Source organism: Sceloporus undulatus, chromosome 4, assembly GCF_019175285.1.
Source record: "Sceloporus undulatus isolate JIND9_A2432 ecotype Alabama chromosome 4, SceUnd_v1.1, whole genome shotgun sequence".
Taxonomy (NCBI): Eukaryota; Metazoa; Chordata; class Lepidosauria; order Squamata; family Phrynosomatidae; genus Sceloporus; species Sceloporus undulatus.
The window spans coordinates 1,977,588-1,999,395 of record NC_056525.1 but is presented as its reverse complement, the minus strand read 5'-3'; the positions used below and the strand labels follow the sequence as shown (position 1 = coordinate 1,999,395).

Genomic DNA, 21,808 nt, shown 5'->3' with positions numbered 1-21,808 from the left:
GGTGAATTGCCACGCTTGGAGATTTCTAGGGCAAGCAGTTATGCAAGCGGGGTTTGAAATGTGGAAGTCTAGAGCACCTGCAGGGCCACAAAAGCTACCTTAGGGCCCCAGGTGGCCCCAGGACCACTCTTTGTCCCCCCTGAGTTAGTCATATACCTCGATTGCCCCTCTGTGTGCTGGCACCACATTGCCTATCCCAAATTTTCATTGCTCCTTCTGCCCCCATGGAAAGGCCGTTTGTTTTCTAGCCAGGGAAAGAGGCTACAAAAGGCATGCATTTTCATGGAAATGCATCATCTCCAAATGTTCAAACCCTGGGATGTTTTCAATTAAGATGTTGATGCTGGAAGTCTAGATTTTTGCTCCATCACCAAATGACATACGGTGGTGGCAGATGACACACAAACAGAGCGAGTGCCATGAAAGCTATGTGCCCAGGACAGCCGCACACCAATGCGCTCCAGGATGGCCAACCTGTTGAACACCAGGACTAGGGACATGACTTCAAAAACATAACCTCACCCTCTTCTGTCATTGGAAGATGAGGCACTTCTATGATGAACATGCATGCGTTTCTGCACCATCCTTCCTGTTTCTCAGATGTTTCTCTTCCACTGCATCAGAGTCTCTGGACTAAGCAGTTTCTGAGCCGAAAGGTACGGTACATGATAACTCTTAGAAGAGACCAGTTTCTGAAAGGTGGATGGACAGCATTTTCGGGGACAGCCAAAACCGACAGAGATGACCACCTTTCATGGTCCATTGTTCCGGGTTCTGTTCTCTGGAGAAGCAGAAAATACAAGAAACAAACTTCCTACACAGAAAATAGAAAGTGTGTTTAAAACTGGTTTCCGTGCCGAAAATGCCATTTTCTAGTAAAAGAAAGAAAGAAGGAAAAGAAACCTCGTCGCATATGTCACTCATGCAGAATGAGTGCTGAACTGGAAAAAAGGGCTGTTCGACAGTGTAACACACTCCTTCCTCGGAGATTATAGTGGAGTCTCCTTCCTTGGAGGTCTTCAAATGGGGGCTGGATGGCCATCTGTCGGGGATGCTTTGATCTGGATTTCCTGCATGGCAGAAGAATGGGGTTGGACTGGATGGCCCTTGCGGTCTCTTCCAGCTCTATGATTCTATGAATTCTCCCTGGATACACCTACACTGTAGAACTAGTGCAGTTTGACACCACTTTAATTGCTGTTGGAATCCTGGGATCTGTAGTTTTGCAAGGTCTTTCACCTTCTCTGCCAAGGCCTGCAGGTGCCTCACAAAAGTACACATCCCAGGATTCGGTCGGATGGAGCCGCGGCAGCTAAAGTAGTGTCAAAATGGCAAAATCACACAATTTCTATAGTGTCGATGCACCCCTTGTCAGAGTTTCTATTTTACTACCATTCCTTGAATATTTTATCTTCTCCTATGCGACCATGGGGTTCAGATTTACAAGTATATGTAGTTTGCTGGGGGGGGTGGGGGTGGAATAGCATATGTGTGTGTGTGTGTGTGCGCGCGCGTGTGTGATACAACACAGCGGTAACAGGAGCCTGGGTCTGGCTAAGAGAGCATCAAACAGTTCGGCTAATGCACAATTTAAGGGACTCCAGTCATTTGCATTTTTCTCTACACAGGAGCTACAAAAACAGGTCAAACAGGCTGCAAACCTATATAAGATATTTAAGCTCTTAAAAGGGATTAAGATTTGCAAGGATATGGCTGAGCTGCAGTCCTCCAAGAGTAACCTGGCATCTTCGGCTGCTTTATCACGGCAGTTGCTTGGCACACACTCTGGGCATCTGGAGCAAGAAGATTTTCAGGCAAAGATATGGAGTCTTGTTACTTGGCTAAGAAACCATGCCCTTCATGCGCAAGAGCTGTCCTGCTGCAGTCGGCAAAAGTGCTTGCTTCCTACAGTACTTCAGGCAGGGATGAAAAGAAAAAGAGACTCTCTGTCTTCTTTAAAACAATCAAATGCGTACACATTTCCTAATGTGCTTTTTGGGATGGAAAACAAGCAAAAGACATAAAGGTAAAAAGGTATTCTCTTCTTTAGACTAAACCTACCCAACTCCAGTTAAGTTTATCAAAGGAAGGAAGGAAGGAAGGAAGGAAGGAAGGAAGGAAGGAAGGAAGGGACAAGACTAGTCTGGCATGATTTTTGAGAAACCCGTGTTGACTGTTTGGGATTATGGCATTCCCTTCTAAATTCTCATAGACTCAGTTTAATGATCTGCTCCAGAATCTTTCTTGGTGTTGATGTCAGGATAACCAAGCAGCAATTGCTGGGATCCTTTTTCTTTTCCCCTTTTGAAAATGGGGACAACATTTGCCCTCCTCCAGTCCGCTGGGACTTCCCCTGTTCTCCAGGGATATATTTGGGAGCTGACTGTCTAGGAGTTGGCAGCCAAAGTCCAGCAACTGGAAATTATGTAGGAAGAAGGGCCACCAAAGTCAAGGTAGACAGCCGAATTCAGATTTACCTTTGCTCTGTGTGGACTGTCTCTGCCAGAACTTGTTATATCTAACTACCAGTCTCAGCAAACTGCCAAAATCAATACAAACCTGTGTTGAACTGTATGGATTCAAATTCCCAGATGAATGAGTAAAGGCTGCTAGACTAGCTGTGTTCATGGCCCAGTCCAAATATACTTGAATTGCACCTGGATTTTGAGTTTTAACAACAACATCTGTGCTCCAACACAAGACTGAGATTGAGACTTGTAAGCTATTTCTCGATTATTTCTGCTCACAGAAGATGGGGCAGAGTTGACAGTGCTGCGTTTATTTATTTATACCCGGCCTTTTCCCAACTCTGGGGACTCAGCGGCTTATGAAAATTTTACAAGATACAAGGCACACAAACACACACAAAAATGGCCACTCGGCAGTTGAACGACACCCTCTTTATTCAAAAATATATTTATGAGACATTTCAGAATATATTGCTGCTAAAATGGCAGCCTATATCTCTAGATTTATTTCTAAATCGATTCATATACATATTTAAGAAAACATCGCGGGGCCAAGAAAGTGGATTTGACAACCCCCAAAGACTACCCAGGGCAAGGAGCCTGACCCTGACCCATGAAAGCAGACCGGATCCAGAGGAGTGGAATTACGTGAAACACAACCAACGGGGAACACTAGGGCTGGGCTGCTGGGACCTGAAACCCACACACACTCATGCACACCCCACAGTGCCTCTCCTGCAACCTCACATGGGAAAAAAGGCATCACATGTGGAGGCTTATCTGCTGTGAAGACCAAGTAAATTTTCAAGTTAACAATGGTTGTGGCTAGATCCAGGAAGGACACTGAAATCAGAAGCCAGGGTACTTTAAGGCCAAGTGCAAGAGAGGTGGGATGGAGTGGCCCAATTCCTTCTTCAAAAATTAGATTAGGTTGAATCAGACGGTCCCTCCCAGTTGTGAATATCACAGCAGCCTTGAAGGAGGGAGACTTGATTTCTTTTGGAGGATCGAGGGGGATCCTCAAACAACCTGTCAAAATATGAAACCAGTCTTCCTATCCTAGGTGCCTGATGCTGTCTCCAATATCACATAGTTGGCCATGGGATTTGTAGGCTGCCAGGTGAGGAAGTTGTTCTGGAAATGCGCACATGGCTGCATCAGTTCTGTAGCAAGTTGGTGAAGAGAGATGAATTTAAAAAGGGAGGAATGTAGACCTGTGGGCCCAATCCACTGGGAGCGTCTCCCCCAGGGGACCCAGGACAGGGACATTGCCAACTAGCGTCCTTTCTAGAATGTGGCCAATCAAGTCCATTCACTGGTTGCTAAAGAAAAATTTAACTGTCAAAGTTTCCAAGTCTTGGTAAGAATCCAAGTCAGAATCCTTTGGGAAGGGTTTTCTTAGCATTGTAAGTTGGCTGATCAAAACTCAAGGAGGTATGATCCTTTCCATTTCTCAATGCTGCAGGCTGATGAAGCCAGGCTAAAACCAACTTGCAAAAATCTGACAAGTGACAAGCAACACTGGATGGAGGAAGAGGAATTCAGTCGCAGTCGACAGAACAGACTATGTTTTTAATTTTGGCTCACCTGGGTCTGTGTACATCTCCTCACGAACCTTTCACAAAAAAGGCATGCCCTCCTTGCACACCCCAGTCGGGGAGAAGCCCCAAGCGTGCTGCTTCCTCTAACCAACATCACTGCCCAAAACAATCCAGGGCTGGGAGGCCCCCAAAATCAAGCTTGACACACACCAAACCAATTCAGAAAACAACCAAGTTCTTTTTATACAGGAATAGTAGGGGTGTGGGGTGGGGAGCAAAGCATAAATCAGGGTTTATTTGTTGGTGTTGAAAGCTCTCAGAGGTAAGACACACATGATTTGCACCGGCTGGGCTGGAAACTGGAAAATGCCAAGGGGGGGGGGGGGGGGAGGCTAGGAAATGTGAAGCAGCTTTGCCAAATGGGAGGACGTTTGCTTCTTTCCAAAGAGAGTTTCGCCCCCCTCAACGCAGCAAGGGGTCAAAGGAGGGTCTCTGTCCATTCCTTCCTATGTCAGGTTATTGCAAGGATCGCCAAGCATCCAGAGGTGTTCTGCTGGTATTGACTGGAAACTGGAGAGGGGAAAACTGGGGGAGAGTGCAGACACACATTTGTGTCCTAGTCAGTTGAGAAAAGGTCCCCAGCAGACGGCAGAGGGGCCAACCCTCCTGTGACGTTGGGCAAGAGCGACAGATCAGGCAGACTCTGGATGTGGGATTTAAGCTCCTTGCGGACCTGAGTCACCCGGGCAAGCTTCTGTTTGTACTCCTGGAGGAAGAAAAGACAACAGAGAAAAGCCACTAGGATGTGCCTCCACAGACAGATGCTTCTGCAGCCCCCCAAGGGAGGTCCACACAATGTGAAGACCTCTTCGACTCCTATCCTAGGATGGGGTTTCATCCCCTTAGGCCATGAGTGGGCGAATCCTTGCATCCTCATGCTGGGTCCCTGGAGCAGCCACCACCACCGTCATAAAAAAACATGGATGAAATGGACTGAGCACAACTTGTAGGCAATTGGATCAAAACATGAAAAGGGAGCCGTTTCATTTCCCTCACCTATCAGTGCATGACACTTTCACTGAAAAGGAGGCAATTTTATCCAGGCTGCCTTTTCTGCTTGCAAAAAGCCACAAGATGTGACAATGGTGGTGGGCTCATAACAGGAAGATCTGCTGTGGCATGTGGGGTCTGGGCAGCTGTGATAAGAAGGTGCTCGGCGCATATTGAGCATCAGACATCTTGCCCGCTTTCCACAGGGTCCCAAGGCCCATGTACCAATTCTAAGCTTGTGTAATGTCCACTCCTCCTGCCCCAAAGTCGAGTCCTGTGGGAAACAGGCCACAAATCTAAGTCAGGATTGTTACAGGAGGACAGATGAGTTAGCAATTTGTGGGTCGAAGTGCAAAGGGATATCTATCAGCTTAATCCCACCTGGAATACTGTGTCCATTTTTGGGCACCACAATTCAAAAAGGATGTTGAGAAACTGGAGTGCGTCCAAAGAGGGTGACTAAAATGGTGAAGGGTTTAGAAACCATGCCTTATGAGGAACGTTTATGGGGATGTTTAGCCTGGAGAAGAGAAAGTTAAGAGGTGACATGATAGCTCTGTTTAAATATTTGAAGGGATGCCATATTGAGGAGGGAGCAAGCTTGTTTTCTGCTGCTCCAGAGAATAGGATGCGGAGCAATGGATGCAAGCTCCAGGAAAAGAGATTCCAGCTCAACATTAGGAGGAACTTCCTGACAGTCAGGGCTGCTTGACAGTGGAACACACTCCTTCCTTGGAGTGTAGTGGAGTCTCCTTCCTTAGAGGTCTTTAAACAGGGACTGAATGGTCATCTGTCAATGGGGATGCTTTGATTGAGAGTTCCTGCATAGTAGAATGGGGTTGGACAGGATAGCCCTTGTGATTTCTTCCAACTCCATTAAGCATTTACGGACTCCAAATATCCCTGTTAGGCAGCGGGACTCATAGAATCATAGAATTGGAAGAGACCTCAAGGGCCACCCAGCCCAATCCCTCTGCCATGCAGGAACTCACAATCGAAGCATTCCTGACAGACTCCTACAGGTTCACCAAGCAATATGCCTTTCAGAGCTCTGCCATAAATTTGCTTGAAAGCAATGCAATTGCTTTCCCTAATTCACTCAATAATCACGTTTAAAATGAAGAGCCACTGTGGTGTAGTGGTGTGACTGTCAGATTGTGAGTTTGCTCGACCATGAAAACCCACTGCATGATCTTGGGCGAGTCACACATTCTCAGCCCCAGAAAACCCCATGATAGGTTCACCTTAGTCATCATAAGTTGGAAACGACTTGAAGGCACACAACAACAACAACAACAACACTAAGGCTACATTGCCATGGATAGCCTCTGGGTTGTGTCCCTATTCAGAATCTAGGTGTGTGTTGGCAATGGGCAAATGCTTCACCACACAAAATATAAAGCCATCCCTGAGTACACAAGGCTGTCACATCAGGCTCAGCTGCAAATCTTCCCTGCAACAACGAGTTTTCTACAGGCATGGAATATTATGCTCCCCATCCAATGGCAACTTCATCAGCAGCTTGGCATAAAAGTCTCTTCAGTGCGCAGTTCCTCCCAAGATCTCTCCTGGCTTTAACTCCTACACAAAGACCATTTACTCAACTGCTTCCACAGCATTTTCTACAGCTTCCTCCACAACCGAATGAAGAATTGTGGGATCAGGTAAGCAATACTCAAAAGAAAGAAAAGAAATTTGCTAACCAGCCTCTGAGAGCAGCAACTTTATTTCCACATGGGAATAAATGAGAATATAATTGCCCAAGCAGAAGCTGAACCTCCTCCATACAGGCATTGAAGATATTCCATTTTAGCATTTTTAGAAAGACATGCTTGCATCTTTGGGGGCGACAAACCTCTTTGCTGCCAAACAATGCCGCAAAGTGTTGAATGTCCTGCCGGGGAAGGAATGATGGGCTCACACTTCCCTCCATTTATTGCAAGAATAATACAAACACTACAGACTGGATGGTGATGCCCCGGTGTGCTCGCCTCATTTGCTGCAAGAGCACAGAAAGCATTCAGCAACTTCGGCTGGCACACAGATATGGATTTCCTTTAACACCCTGCGCTTAATCTATGCAGGCTTGCAAGGCTGAAGGAAACTGACAGACCGCTCTTTTACAAAGATCTATGCCAAGACTATGCAGAGTGAGCAACAGGAGGGTTGCAGAGAAAACCCTGCTGGTTTCAGAAACAAAATAGACTGAGGGTGTCTTGAGGAAGGAAGCAGCGCTCAGCCCCAGCTCAGGATAGAGCCTGGGATCGGACTCCTCCCGTGCTCTCTGTGTGGCTCCATAACCAGAGCTTCATGTGGCATAGCAACAGTGTTTACATTTCTCACTACTTAGTAATAAACTCAGCACTCTCTAAGCAGTTTACAATGTGTCAGCCCATTGCCCTCAACAGGTTAGGTACTCATTTTACCTACCTATGAAAGGATTGGAGGTAGAGTCAACCTTGGAGCCCCTCAGGATCAAACTCACAACGGTTGTAGCTGCAGGAACAGCATTTAACCACTGCGCCACCATGGCTCCTGGCATCTCTTCAATTGACCAAAGCCTGCTTTTCAAGAGTGTTTCACTGATGGCTTTAAAAGTTATCACACGGAAATTACTTGAAGGCCACAACAACAAGGGATAAATTGCCCTATATAGTTAGCACACTTCAAAATGGTTGTGCTACGATTACTTTACTCTGAATGGAAATTCAAAACCTGTTTTAAAACCTCTTACTGCTTGTGTATAGACCTTGCGGATGGAAGGAAAGGAAAGTGGAACACTGACCCAGGACAGTTCATTTTAAAAAAAAGATATACTTTTTAATGCAAGCTGCTCTATTTCTATTTTTTGTCAAGACTGATTTGCTGTGGGGCCTTTACAACTGATACAGACTTAGTTGACATTTTACTATTTTAGAGGCCAAGCTCACCTTTGTGTTCTCACATCCAATTGTGATGAGCTCATGTATGTCAAACTCGTTGGAACTCTTTGTGCCAAACATCGGATCAACCTGATAAAGGTTGGTGACAACAAGAAGCTGGGCGAGTGGGTAAGTCTCTGCGAGATCGACAGACAAGGAAAACCGCACAAAGTTGTAGGCTGCAGTTGTGTGGTTGTGAAAGACTATGTATGGCAAAGAATCTCAGGCTAAAGATGTCATTGAAGAGTAATTCATGAGCAAACAAATAAAATATATTTGAGCCCGGAAAAAAAGGAGGAGGAGCACAATGGACACTTAATTGACAAGCGGGTGGGAAGGCTGAAGGCACTGTGGCCACTTGCTCATCCGTTGTGGCCACTCACCCATTTTTCCTGAGCGAATACAGCCAGCAGATAAGAAAGTTTTGTTAAAAAGCTCTTCATCCTTGATGGGCAGCAGCCACCAAATCTAAATGGGTTAAAAACAGTTAAATAAACATTATGCTTTAGTTCCAGCCATATCAGGACAAGGATGAAGGGAAATATAGAAGGCTGGACCCACAAAGAAAGGGGAGAACAAATGTGGCATGCTCTTTCCATGGGTCAATACAGGGGAGGCACAGAGATGCTGTATTGAAGATTATTGCTTCTAATAGGAGCAATACTGGGTACACTAGGGACACTTCTCCCTTTTTCATTAGACTTTATGGCCAGGGTGTGTGTGTGTGTTTACAACAGTGGGATGGATGGCTCAACTCTCTCCTCCTTGCTGGAATGGGAACTGTTTAATCTGGGCCCAAGGAGCAGACATGTGCTGTCCTCCCCGCCAAACACTGTTGTTTTTGCTGCTATTGTTGTGTGCTTCCAAGTCGCTTCCAAGTCATTATGGTGACCTTACAGCAAACCAAAGGTCTGGAAACCATAAAACCCTATGAGGAGCGGCTTAGGGAACTGGTTATGTTTAGCCTGGAGAAGAGAAGGTTAAGAGGGGACATGATTGCCCAATTTAAATATCTGAAGAAATGTCATACTGAAGATGAAGCAAATTTGTTTTCTGCTACTCCTGGGAATGGGGTATGGAACAATGGTTGCAAGCTACAGGAAAAGAGCTTCCATTTACAAATTAGAAGGAGCTTCCTGATGATAAGAGCTGCTTGACAGTGGAACTCTCTCCCTTGGAGTTTGGTGGAGTCTCCTTCTTCAGAGGTCCAGCCATATCAGGACAAGGATGAAGGGAAATATAGAGGGCTTGACCAACAAAGAAAGGCTGGATGATCATCTATCAGGGATGCTTTGTGTCTTCCTGCATGACTGAGTGGGGTTGGATTGGATGGCCCTTGAGGACTCTTCCAACTCTGTGATTCTATCATAAGGTTTTCTGGAGCTGAGAGGGTGCAGCTTGTCCAAAGTCACCCTGTGGGTTTCCATGACTAAGCAGGGAATCATACCCTGGTCTCCAGAGATGTAGTCTTACCTTCAAACCACTACATCATGCTGGGTGGCAATAGACACTATATGGCCCTTCAAATGTTGCTGTACTGCAAATCCCAGTACTCCCCATTACATCTAGGGCTGGTGGGATATGCAATTCAACAACAGACTGGTCACCCCAGAGGACAAGATGAGAAATCAAAATAAAGTTAACTCATTGGAAAGCTAGGGCAAAAACACCAAAATGAATTTCAATAAAAGTTGATAAATGTTAAGGTACAACACTTAGGCAGGATAAACGCAATGTAGAAACATAGGATGGGTGGCATCTGGGTAGACCACCAGCTAAACATGAGTCAACAGTGTGATGCAGTGGCTAAAAAGCCAATGCAACTCTTGACTGCATCAACAGGAGTACAGTACAGTGTCCAGGTTGACTGACTGAAAAGTAGTGATGGGAGGAGTCTTTCCTCTTTTCTACACACAGTAGCATACTGAATAGGAGAAAAAACTGGGCCATTTTGAAGTTGTAATTAACTTCTTTCAGGTGACTATTCCCTCGGAGGGAATTACATTTACTAAAAATAAATGCAGGCAGGAACAAAGTGTTCAGTGTGCTAAAATTAGCATGTGGTTCACACATCTGACAGTGTCAACTCGTCTTAGAAATATTATTAGAACATACATATTGTTTTTTAAAAAAGAACATTAGCCGAAGTCTCCACCTGAAATGCAATCTTTTTTTAGTGTATCATTCAAACCATACAAAAGGTACTTTTTTATGTTTGATTCCCAAACCATGCAACCCATAAAAATATTTCAGCTCAATGATTTTGTCCTCTGGATAATTTTTTGAGAGACGAGTGAATTGGACAAGTGTATAGTCTGACAAGTATTCAGTATCTATATTTTCCACAAAGTCCATGGAACTGGTTTTGGTTCCACATATGTACATTTCATCCCTTGGCTCCAACCTATTTCACAGACCCAAGCAAACAAAATACAAGCTATTCTGGAGGAACAAAGTCATTAAAAGATATTCAGCTATCTGGCCCAATCCTATCAGTACATTTAGGCTGAAGTTTAGTTCCAAAGTTAAACCTCTGGTCCTCCATTTGTTTTGGACTTCTGCTTCCAGAAGCTCCAGGATGTTCTTCTGAATGTTTTGGTGGAATCTCTTTTCCTCTAGTTTGAATACTTTCTTTTGTGTCCTGTTCTCTGGAGCAGCAGAAAACAAGCTTGCTCCCTCCTCAATATGACATCCCTTCAAATACTTAAACATTATCATCCCGGAACAATGGATGCAAGCTGCAGGAAAAGAGATTCCAGCTCAACATTAGGAGGAACTTCCTGAGAGTAAGGGCTGTTTGACAGTGGAACACCCTCCTTCCTCGGAGTGTAGTGGAGTCTCCTTCCTTGGAGGTCTTTAGGCAGAGGCTGGGTGGCCATCTGACAGGGATGCTTTGATTTAGATTTCCTGCATGGCAGAATGGGGTTGGACTGGATGGCTCTTGGGGTCTCTTCCAACTCTACGATTCTATGATTCCAGTCCTTAGGACTGGAGCGTGGATTTGGCATGGCTTCCAGACTCTTAGGATGCAAGCATCATTTAAACAGCTTACCTCCAAAGTGGCCCGATGCAGCTTTATTTTGTCCTGTCTGTATGGGACCTTTTTCTCATTCTTTCCCTAATTTATCATTTGCTACTACAGTGGTTCCTCCACATTTGCTGAGGTTAGGGATGAAGGTAAAACCACAAATTAAAAAAGCCACTCTTTTTACCTAAGAAAAGACCTCTCTAGGAATCTCCAGGTTCTCCACTATATAATAATATAATAATAAATTTTTATTTATATACCGCCCTGTGGTGAACCAATCCGGGCGGTTTACAACATTAAAATAACATACTGTACAGCATAAAAACAATCTATTTCCCTCTAAAACTCTGTGGCTAACGTCTGCCACAATTTGACCACAGAATCATGCTGGAGGACCCACAAATGCCTAGAGAAAAGTTTTCTCTAGGAACTTCTAGGTTCTCCAGCACAACTCTATGGTCACCCTCTGGCAGAATTGAGTTGGAGGAGCTAGAGATTCTTAAAGAGAACATATTAATCAAAACCACAAATAATCAAATCCGTAAAAGTCAAATCCACAAACATGGAGGGCCAACTGTATATTACTCAAGAGATCTTAAACTGGAATAGAAGGAAGGGTCTGGGGGCTTCTGTGTGAAACCTGGGGCTCCAATGTTAAGCTACAGCCCCTTGCCTTCAAGGTACAGAATCCCACCTCTCCTTTCCCCCAGGGAGCAGGCTGCCCCTCTTTGTACCATCTCCTTCTGCTTTCTGCTCTCTCCTCATGGCTTACAGTAGTTCAGATTGCCCAATACAAACATGTTCAGAAGAGTCAAGTCCTTCTCCTTTCAGTGCAATGTATATATTCACCCAGCGCATGGGTAGATGGACAGCCACCCCTCACAGCAGGAGAAAGGGGAGGACTACATAGCCTTCAGGTCCTCTGGGCTCTACATTTCTGCAATGCAGAAAGCAGATGCAGATACATAAACACTCGATGCTGGCTGCCATTCTTCAAGCAAAAGGCATTGCTTTGCAGAGGCTGCCGGAGGGCGAAGTCATTTCTGTTCTGTTTGGCTACTTAGAAGAAACATCAAGTTAACAGTTAACAGAGGAGCCCTTCTGGGCTGCCTCGGATAGAGACAGAGAGGGATTTTATTGTATCTAAACACGCTTGCAGACAGGAGGCCGATACAGCTGAGTCTACAGATAGCCTTGTGCCAAGAAGCCGCTGCCTAGAAAATTGTAGAACATGACTCCGAAAGACAGTGATGGATGCAGCGCTGGGAGAAGAGAGGAGGAGGGAGAGATTGAGAGAGAAAGAAGAGGAAGGAGGAACAGCCAGCCCTTTCTCTCCATAACATTGAGCTTTCTAAAACCCTAGTTAGGCAAGGCTAGCCTAGGACCTTTCTGCCTCTCCTGGGAGGTCAGACAGAGCACAGAAATCCCAGGTCGAAAGCACAAGAAGGCATGATCCTACAAGACAGCCTTCTCCGGAGGTCCATTCCTGCAGCCTCTCAGCTTCTCCCCTCATCCAATACAGAATGGGCCAGGAAAACAGACGGCTCAAGTGGAAGGACAGGGCACTCCAATCTGAAATTATTACTATCATTATTATTGTTTCTAAAAGAGTGGAAAGTCAATAGCTCTCTTCATTCTTTCCACACTATAGCACTTTCCTGAAGAGAACAATCCCCATCACCACACACACAACCACCCCCAGGCGGGCTGAGAGGCTAGAAGAAGTGTCAATAGGGAAAACGTTCTCTCTCTCCAACAGAGGAGGGGAGGGACGCTTCTGATTTTTTCCTTTTAAATAAGACCATCTGGGCCTTCACACCCCTCCATATGGATCTAAGCTTATTTGTTCCAGGCATTTTCTAAGAGGGTCAGATTTTCCATAAACAACCAGAACATTTCAAGTTCCCAGGTCAGAGGTATAGTTTTCAAAAGGAATTTCCTACCACTAGAAAACTACTACGCCCCAATGAACGAATGAACAAATGCTAGAAGAAGAAGAGCAGGTCCTTTGTGCAAGTGGCAGCAGTGACTGGCTTGAAAAGAATACTGTAATTATAGAGATGAATGAACCTCATGTGTTTGAAACCTGACTTTCCTCCCCTGCTCTGAGCCTTACATAAATACTCTCCTCCATTTAGAATTTTAAGTCAAGCTCCGAAGAACTGCACCGAGAGCTCCATAAATCCAAGCAGGATTCAGGCGTTTGTTTCTGGAAACAAATGCCCAGGGTTTTTTGCACAGCAAACCAACACAAGCAGGATGTGTCTGTGTGTGCAGTTGTTCCAGAAGATGTTCAGACATTCCCACGGCCTTCCCACTTGTCCCTTTGAAGAGACCTATTTTTAATGAACGTAAGGCCACCAGGAGCAGGGAAATCTTGATGGAATTAGCTGAGGAGTGATTGTGGTCTTTTTGATTCACTGAGCTTACATACTGCATTCTTGGGCAAGGGTCTGGTGGCCTTCCAGCTCCAAGGGTTACTGGAAGCCCTGTTTAAATATTTGAAAGGATGTCATATTGAGGAGGGAGCAAGCTTGTTTTCTGCTGCTCCAGAGAACAGGACCCGGAGCAATGGATGCAAGCTCCAGGAAAAGAGATTCCAACTCAACATTAGGAGGAACTTCCTGACAGTAAGGGCTGTTCAACAGTGGAACACCCTCCTTCCTCGGAGTGTAGTGGAGTCTCCTTCGTTGGAGGTCTTTAAGCAGAGGCTAGATGGCCATCTATTGGGGATGCTTTGATTGGATTTCCTGCATGGCAGGGGGTTGGACTGGATGGCCTGTGCGGTCTCTACCAACTCTATGATTCTATGATGAGGTAGATTATGCCAGGGACCAGCATAGATCCATTTCAATCTGGCTTCAGACCTGGCTATGGCATGGTAACAGATTTGGTTGCCTTGGTGGATGACCTATGCATGAAACTGGACAAGCGGAGTGTGTCCCTGTTGATCCTGCTGGATCTCTCAGCAGCTTTCAATACCATCAACCATGTATCCTTCTGGGTCGCCTCTCTGGGATGGGACTTGGGGGCACTGCTTTGCAGTGGTTCCAGTCTTTCTTGGAGGGGCGAACTCAGAAAGTGGTGTTGGAGGACTCCTGTTCAACTCATTGGCCATTGGCCTGTGGAGTCCCACAGGCGGTTCTGTTCTGTCCCCATGTTATTCAACATCTACATGAAACCACTGGGAGAGGTTATCTGGAGATTTGAGGTGTGCTGCCAATAGTATGCGGATAACACGCAACTCTCTCATTCCATACGATTCCAAGGAAGCTGACTGTACTGAACCAATGTCTGCTATCAGTAATGGGAGTGGACGAAGGCAAACAAATTGAGACTTAATCCAGGTAAAACAGAGGTGCTCCTGGTCAGTCTAAGGCCAATCAGGGAACAGGGCCTTGCCTGTGCTGAGTACGGTTCCCCCCCCCCCCCCCAAATCTCAGGTTTGCAGCTTGGGTGTTTTCTTCCTGGACTCTAAGCCTGGATGCCCAGGTTTCAGCGGAGGACAGGAGTGCATTTACACAATTAAACTAGTGTGCCAGCTGCGCCTGTTCCTTGAAAAATCAGATTTGGCTACGGTGACACATGCCTTGGTTACATCCCATTTGGACTACTGTAACACACTCTACGTGGGGCTGCCTTTGGAAACTCTTCAGAAACTTCAGTGGGTTCAAAACATGGCAGCTAAAATGCTGACCGGGGCCAGTTATAGGGAGCATGAAGTGCACTTGTTGAAACAGCCTCACTGGTTACCTGTTAATTTCTGGGCACAATTCAAAGTGCTGGCCATGACCTATAAATCCCTACATGGCTTAGGTCCAGACTATTTGAGAGACTGTATCTGTCCATATGAATCACCTAGAGCCCTAAGATCTTCATGAGAACGCTGTCTCTTGGTCATAGAATCATAGAGTTGGTAGAGACCACTAGGGCCATCCAGTCCAACCCCCTGCCATGCAGGAAATCCAAATCAAAGCATCCCCGACAGATGGCCATCTAGCCTCCGCTTAAAGACCTCCAAGGAAGGAGACTCCACTACACTCCGGGGGAGTTTGTTCCACTGTCGGACAGCCCTTACTGTCAGGAAGTTCTTCCTAATGTTGAGGTGGAATCTCTTTTCCTGTAGCTTGCATCCATTGTTCCGGGTTCTGTTCTCTGGAGCAGCAGAAAACAAGCTTGCTCCCTCTTCAATATGACATCCTTTCAAATATTTAAACAGGGCTATCATATCATCTCTTAACCTTCTTTTCTCCAGGCTAAACATCCCCAGCTCCCTAAGTCATTCCTCATAGGGCATGGTCCTGCCAAGATCAAGTCTTGCTTGGAAAGGAAATGAGAGAGAGCCTTCTGGGTGGCTGCTCCTAACCTCTGGAACTCCTTCCCAAGGGAAGCTAGGCTGGCCCCCTCCCTGCTTGCTTTTCATCAGCAAGCCAAGCTGTTTTTATTAAACAGCCATTTGATATATAATTGATATCAGGGTGGTTTTTATGGAGCAGGTGGGTTTTAGTTATGCTTTTAATTTTGTACATTTTATGGAATTTTATATGGTATGTAAATGTTGTTAATTGTTTTGAATTTTACTGAGATATTTAAAAGTTTTTATCTGTGAACCAACACGGGTCCCTAGTAGGAGAATGGTGGCCTACAAATGAAATGAAATAAATAAATACACAGAAAACTAGGAAAGAGAGTCTGGAGAAAATTCCAAAAGAGCTGCCTCTATAGCCATAGGAACCTTTCAACCAGCCACAGCTGTAGGAAAATGGGGAGGGGAGAAAGGGAAAATAAATGCTAATCTTCTAATAGGGATTAGCTGAGCCCTCCAAGTGGATGCTTGCCAACCCAGATAGAGGATGGAATTACCAAGTTGTACTAACTTGACAACTGGCTGGGTAGCTACACATCATGAAAGAGATTAATGGAACACTAGGAGGCCACAAGGCACAGAAGGTCAACTCCACCTTAAAAGAGACCTATTTGGCCAGGATGCTGCTGCAAGCCTTCACAAGTGTGGGACTTTGATTCCATTAACTCCTTCCAGCTGGCTGGGGATGATGGGAATCAAACTCCAAAAGCTCTGGCAGGTAATGGCATTGAAGAAGGCTGCATTTTAGGCACAGAATAAACCAATGCTGTTCAAGAGGAGAAGATCCCCTTGCTTGTAAAATTCATGCAGCTTAGAAGCAGGATTAGCTCCAGTGTTCCAAGAATAAAGGATGGAGCTTATTGTGGGGAAAAGCTCATTTCATCCTACTTTGCACCTGCTAAGTCTCCCTGGTAGCTGGAACAAGAGAGGTCTTTTGCATGGGACTCATCCCAAGTTCAGGGGCTGCACCCCTCCCCCAGCAAGCTTGCACCTCTACACATTTTTAATCTTTTATTATTATTATTATTTAAAAGGCCCCACACTCCTTTGTGGGAGAAACCTTTGTTCTATTCCTCTCCTCCTGTCTTGAGTCCAAGAGTGAGCTGGAAATCCCTTTTAGTTTTGGGAAAAGCCTCCACTTGCATCAGATTTAAAACAATGGGATATGGGCTGCCCCCCAAGTCTCCACAAAGATGAGAGGATATTCTGAATTTAGAAGATAAATTTAAAAATGGAGGTCCTTAAGCACCCTAAAGGTCTGTAGGCTTTACTTTTCCCTCCACGTAAATTAACTTTGGATAGTCAGCATGATGGAGCGGTTTGAGTGTTGGACTAGAACTCTGGAGACAGGGTTTGAATCCTTGCTAGGCCATGGAAACCCACTGAATGACCTGGGGTAAGTCACACCCTCTCAGCCCCAGAGAAAGGCCACGATAACCTGCCTCTGAACCAATCTTGCCAAGAAAACCCTGTGATAACTTTGCATTAGAGGCATCATAAACCAGAAACTAGCTGAAGGCATACTACAAGAACTGAAGTTTGGACAAGAATAAAAGCGGCTGACAGACATTAAAAGTAACGCCTCTACTCTCAAAATACAGAATCCAAGCTCATTGGGGGAAGCTGAATGGGGGAAAGAATCTGGACAGAAGAAAACAAAGTACTCCTTCACACAAACACATGATTGAACTGGGATCCACTGCACAAGACGTAACAATTGCCACCAACTTGGACACTTTGACTAGACAAAGTTATTAATGTCTACTAGGCATGGTGCTTAAGTATTGCTTCACATATCAGATGCAGTACACCTTCCCAAAACCAGTCATCCAGCAGCAGAAGCAGCAGGACGTGAGTGTGGTCCCATCCTGCATTTGGGCTTCTCATGGCCATATAGTGCCCCTATGAAACCAAAGCGCTGGGACATCTTTTTGAATCTGATCCTGAAGGACTCTCGTGTTCTAAGAGAAGCCTCTGGTCCCTGTCCTTCCTGGATCAACAGGCCTGGAGAACAGACTGTTGTTGCTGTTGTTGTGTGTCTTCAAATCATTCCCCGACTTATGGCGACCCTTACATGAACCTATCACAAGGTTTTCTTTCCTGCTATGTCTTTTCCTTTCCAAGCAGGACTGGTTCCCTGATCTGTCATTAGAAGGCAGCCAAGGAAAGAAGCCCTTCAACCAAGAAGGGAGCAGCTGCTGTCTGTTCTGGCCCAGTTCTGGGGTGCAAGAGAGCCCTCCTTGGGCTTTGATTTCCCCATTTATTTTGTTGTGGTGGAGGTCTGTGCTTGTGCCACAACGGTGAGACTCTATGCCTTCCCTGGCTTTTGTTTAAACATGAATTTTTCTACTTTTTCCAAGAGTCTAAGCTGTTGGAAATGGGCAGCTACAGGCCCAAAGAGCAGGAAATTCAACATGCAATGCTCTTTGTTGTCATCCTTTGAAAAATAAAGGTGGAAGCCAAATGCAAAGAATGTGGCAGTTGCTTGTGGATGATTTATTCTTTGCTTCTTTACCTATAGGTTGTTTTGAAAACACTGAAGTAGGGTTGCTATGTGTCCTTTTCTTGTGGTTGTGTGCCTCCAAGCTGCTTCTGACTTATGGTGACCCTAAGGTGAACCGACTAAACATTCATGTCAAGGGGAAACTTTTCCCTTTACCTTTAAGGTGAACCTATCACAAGGTTTTCTTGGCAAGATTTGTTCAGGGGTGGGGTTGCTTTTGCCTTTCTCTGAGGCTGGGAAAGTGTGACTTGGCCAAGGTTTCCCAGTGAGTTTCCATGGCTGAGCTGGGATTTCCACCCTGGTGTTCAGAGTCATAGTCCAACGCTCAAGCCACTGCGCCACATAGGCTCTCAAAGACCACGGTACAGGTTTCATAGAGTTCAAGTTACAATCCTCTGTTGGTAAGATGGAGGAAAATGCTATGCATGGAAAAAAAGATGTCCTGTTCAAAGGGAGGAGAGAAAAGAGAGGTCAGGCGATTCAATGAGGAGACTGACCCAGTGGGAAAGGCAGGCCACAAGGGGTGGCCAGTGCGACTATCCTAGACAAGAGATTGTAGAGACTGCCTGCTGTTTCGGAGCCTTCAAGGAACTTCAGAGGCAGTGGTTAGTATGCTGGATCTATCCCATGGAACAGAACTACCAACATGACTTGGGTTTCAAAGCAGCAACCCCACAGCTTATGTTTCATGGAGGAAAACCTGGGAGGCCAATGACAGATTCTTTTATTCTCTGGCAATACTGCAGCATGCAGATTCCAATTTTCAGAGACTGAACTAAAGGTTGCAATGGCTTTCCCCCCAGTAATGCTCAGCTAAGCCTCTAGAGCGATCACAGCTATTGCTTACACAGGAGTATTTGCCTTGTATGGTTGTGTACTCCCCCTTTTTTTGCTAGCTTTTAAATATCATTCTCAATTCCAGGCAAGACACAAGGGATATGATGATTTACTTCTGGATCATCCTTAACTACTGTAGTCAAAAGGGCAGCTGTACAAGAATGGCTGAGCACCACGGCATCCCAGCCACAAGAGTTTTGCTGGATGGCTATCTGCAGCCATTTCAAGGTATAGTAGCTCCCCACACTGTCATGGGGCTTCAAAACAAGGTGACCCAGTAGTATTCAGCTGGTTCAACCGTGGCACTTAAAACTATGGCATGCCTCTCTGGAGAAGTGTTGATCCTGAACGGATCATCACATGATATCACTTCTGGCGTGCTCCCAATGCAGAGGCATAGGCTTTCACCTCTCATAGAATCATAGAGTTGGAAGAGACCACAAGGGCCATCCAGTCCAACCTGCAGGAACCCTCCATCAAAGCACCCCCAACAGATGCTCTCTCCCAGAGCTATTGTGCTGCTAGCTGCCCAGGGTACTTTCAGCCACATCCGAGGAAAGCCTATGCTGAGCAGGGTCAGCAAAACAGTGAGGAAACTACTGAGACCCATGGCTGAACAGAGATGGTGGGCATCACTGTCATCTTTGCTTGATTTTGATCAGGCATGCCCTTGAGGCTCACAAGGCAATTTACCAGAGAATGGCTGAGAGGTGTTGTTGTTGTCCTTCTCTATCTATGGATGCTTTTCCCATGGATTCAACCATCCACGGCTTGAAAATATTAAATATACATATATAAATTCCAAAAAGCAAACCTTGATGCTGTCATTTTATATCCTCTTGGTATGCCACCTCTACTTAGGAAGCCTGCCCCAAATGAAATCTAGATGAATCATATAATCATGAAAATTGAATCATGGAATATTGGAAAAGACCCCAAGGGCTATCAAATCCAACTCCCTGACATGTAGGAATACAAATCAAACTACCAACAGATGCCCATTCAGCCTCTGCATATGAGTCTCCAAACGAAGAGATTCCACAACATTCTGCCAGGAAATTCTTCCTAATGTTTAGGTGGAATTTCTTTCTCTGCAGTTTGCATCCATTGCTTTGCGTCCTGGAGCTGTAGAAAACAAATGTGCTGCATCTTCAGTATGACATCCCTTCAAGTATTTAAACAGGGCTATCATTTCACCTTTTAACCTTTCCTTCCCCAGGCTAAACATACCCAGCTCCATAAGTCTTTCCTCATAGGGCATGGTTTCCACACCCTTCACCATTTTAGTCACCCTCCTTTGAACATGCTCCACTTTCTCAACATCCCTTTTGAATTGTGGTGCCCAGAACTGGACACAGGATTATTCCAGGTGAGGCCTGACCAAAGCAGGATAGAGTGGAACTATTACTTCCTTCAACCTGGATACTATGCTTCTACTGAGGCAGCCTAGAATCATATTGGGTCATTTTAGCTACCACATCACACTGTGGACTCATGTTCAACCTGTGGTCTACTAGGACGTCTCATTCACTTTCACACAGACTGTTGTCAAGCGCATCCTATATCTGTGCATTTCATTTTTTCTGCCTAAGTGTGAAGGGCAAGCATTTAACAATTCCCGCTCCTCCTCCCCCCGTGCCTCCCTCCTTTTGTCAGTACAGGAACTGAATCCAGTGTGACACTTCCATAAAAACAAGGAGGAGATGAAGGTGCAAGTTTCAGGACTAAATCCAATTATTAGTCCCAATTTGAGTAGACCCACTGAATTAATGGGATTTATATAAGTGTTGACTTACCATTCGAAATCAGTGGGTCTGCTCTCTCTGGGACTAAAAATCAAATTTACGTCTGTGTTCTGGGTCCACCTAGATGTATAAAGAGAGACGAAGTGTTTCATGTTTACAATTGTTAACTTTATGTAAAAATTTGTTCATACCGTTTGCTTTGTTCATACACTTGAAGCCAGAATTTCAAGTGTATGAATTTGGCTCTGAGGAAGTCAGCCTCAGCTATCGAAACCATGAAAGAAACTGTTCTAACCCCTAAGCTTTTCCATTCTGCATAAATTTGCTAGAGATTGGTGATCTCTAGGTCACCATGGAGGCAAAGTTTGCTATTCAGTGTTTTTACAGCTCAACTGATGAGGATTTGGTTAATTCCCAAATTGGATGAAGGCTTGGTTAGTTATCAGATTGGAGGATGATGTGAAACTAGGAGGATCAAACAAAGCCACACAAGGTAAAGTCAAGAAGATCTTGACAGGCTGGAACTGCATTCCCAAGCTAACAAAATAAAGTACAACAGAGATACATCTAAAGTCCTGCATTTACAAGGACCATCTTTCCCTCTGTGTTCAGTTCTGGGTGGTACACTTTAAGGCTACTGGTAAGTAACCGAATGTCCAAAGAAGAACAATTAGGATGGTTAGGGATCTAGAAACCAATTCCTCTGAGGAATGGAGGACATGTTTAAGCAGAAGAGCTCAAAAGGAGACATGGTAATGCTCTTACATCTGAAAGCTTGCGACACAGACAATGAAGCAAGAAACACTTTCTAGTGGTACCCAAGGTCTTTTCACATGGGAACAGAACACATCAGGAGACGGCAGATTCTTCCCAGCTGCAGGTATTTAAACATAGACAGCCATCTGTTTGGGATGCTGTAGCATATGGGTAGGAGACAGATGCTCTCCAAAAGCCTTGGGCTACAACTACCACAGGCTCCAGTAGACATGGCCTGTGGCCTGGGACTATTAGAACTGTGGCTGAGAACATGTGAAAAGCACCAGGCTTCAGAGAATTACAACAGGGAGCCTTAGAGTTGGGAAAGCTCCTTGGTGATCTACTAGTCCAGCCTGTTGTTTGAGTATAGTCTGAAGCTACAGCAGGTTGCCAATCTCTGACCAGAAGATCAACAAGGAGCTTTCCCAACTCTAAGGCTCCCTGATGTAACTCTCTGAAGCCAAACCTACCTTTAGCTGCTCCCAAACCAGCGTCTCCTTTCGAAGCCTCTCAATCTTTCCACAGGGAGCCAGATTTACATGGAAAGAGCCATGCCAAGACACATCTCTGTCTAGTTTTCGATTCCTGCATAT

General features: G+C 45.3%; 1 protein-coding gene across 1 annotated transcript in view; it reads right to left on the bottom strand.

The window, feature by feature from the left end:
• Window positions 1–2,885: 2,885 nt before the first annotated feature.
• Window positions 2,886–21,808, bottom strand: part of RPRD1B (regulation of nuclear pre-mRNA domain containing 1B) — a 59,870-nt gene continuing 40,947 nt past the window's right edge. The window contains 1 exon segment of the mRNA XM_042461934.1: window positions 2,886–4,775. Coding sequence (XP_042317868.1) covers window positions 4,626–4,775 — 150 coding nt within the window. The 3' untranslated portion in view covers window positions 2,886–4,625.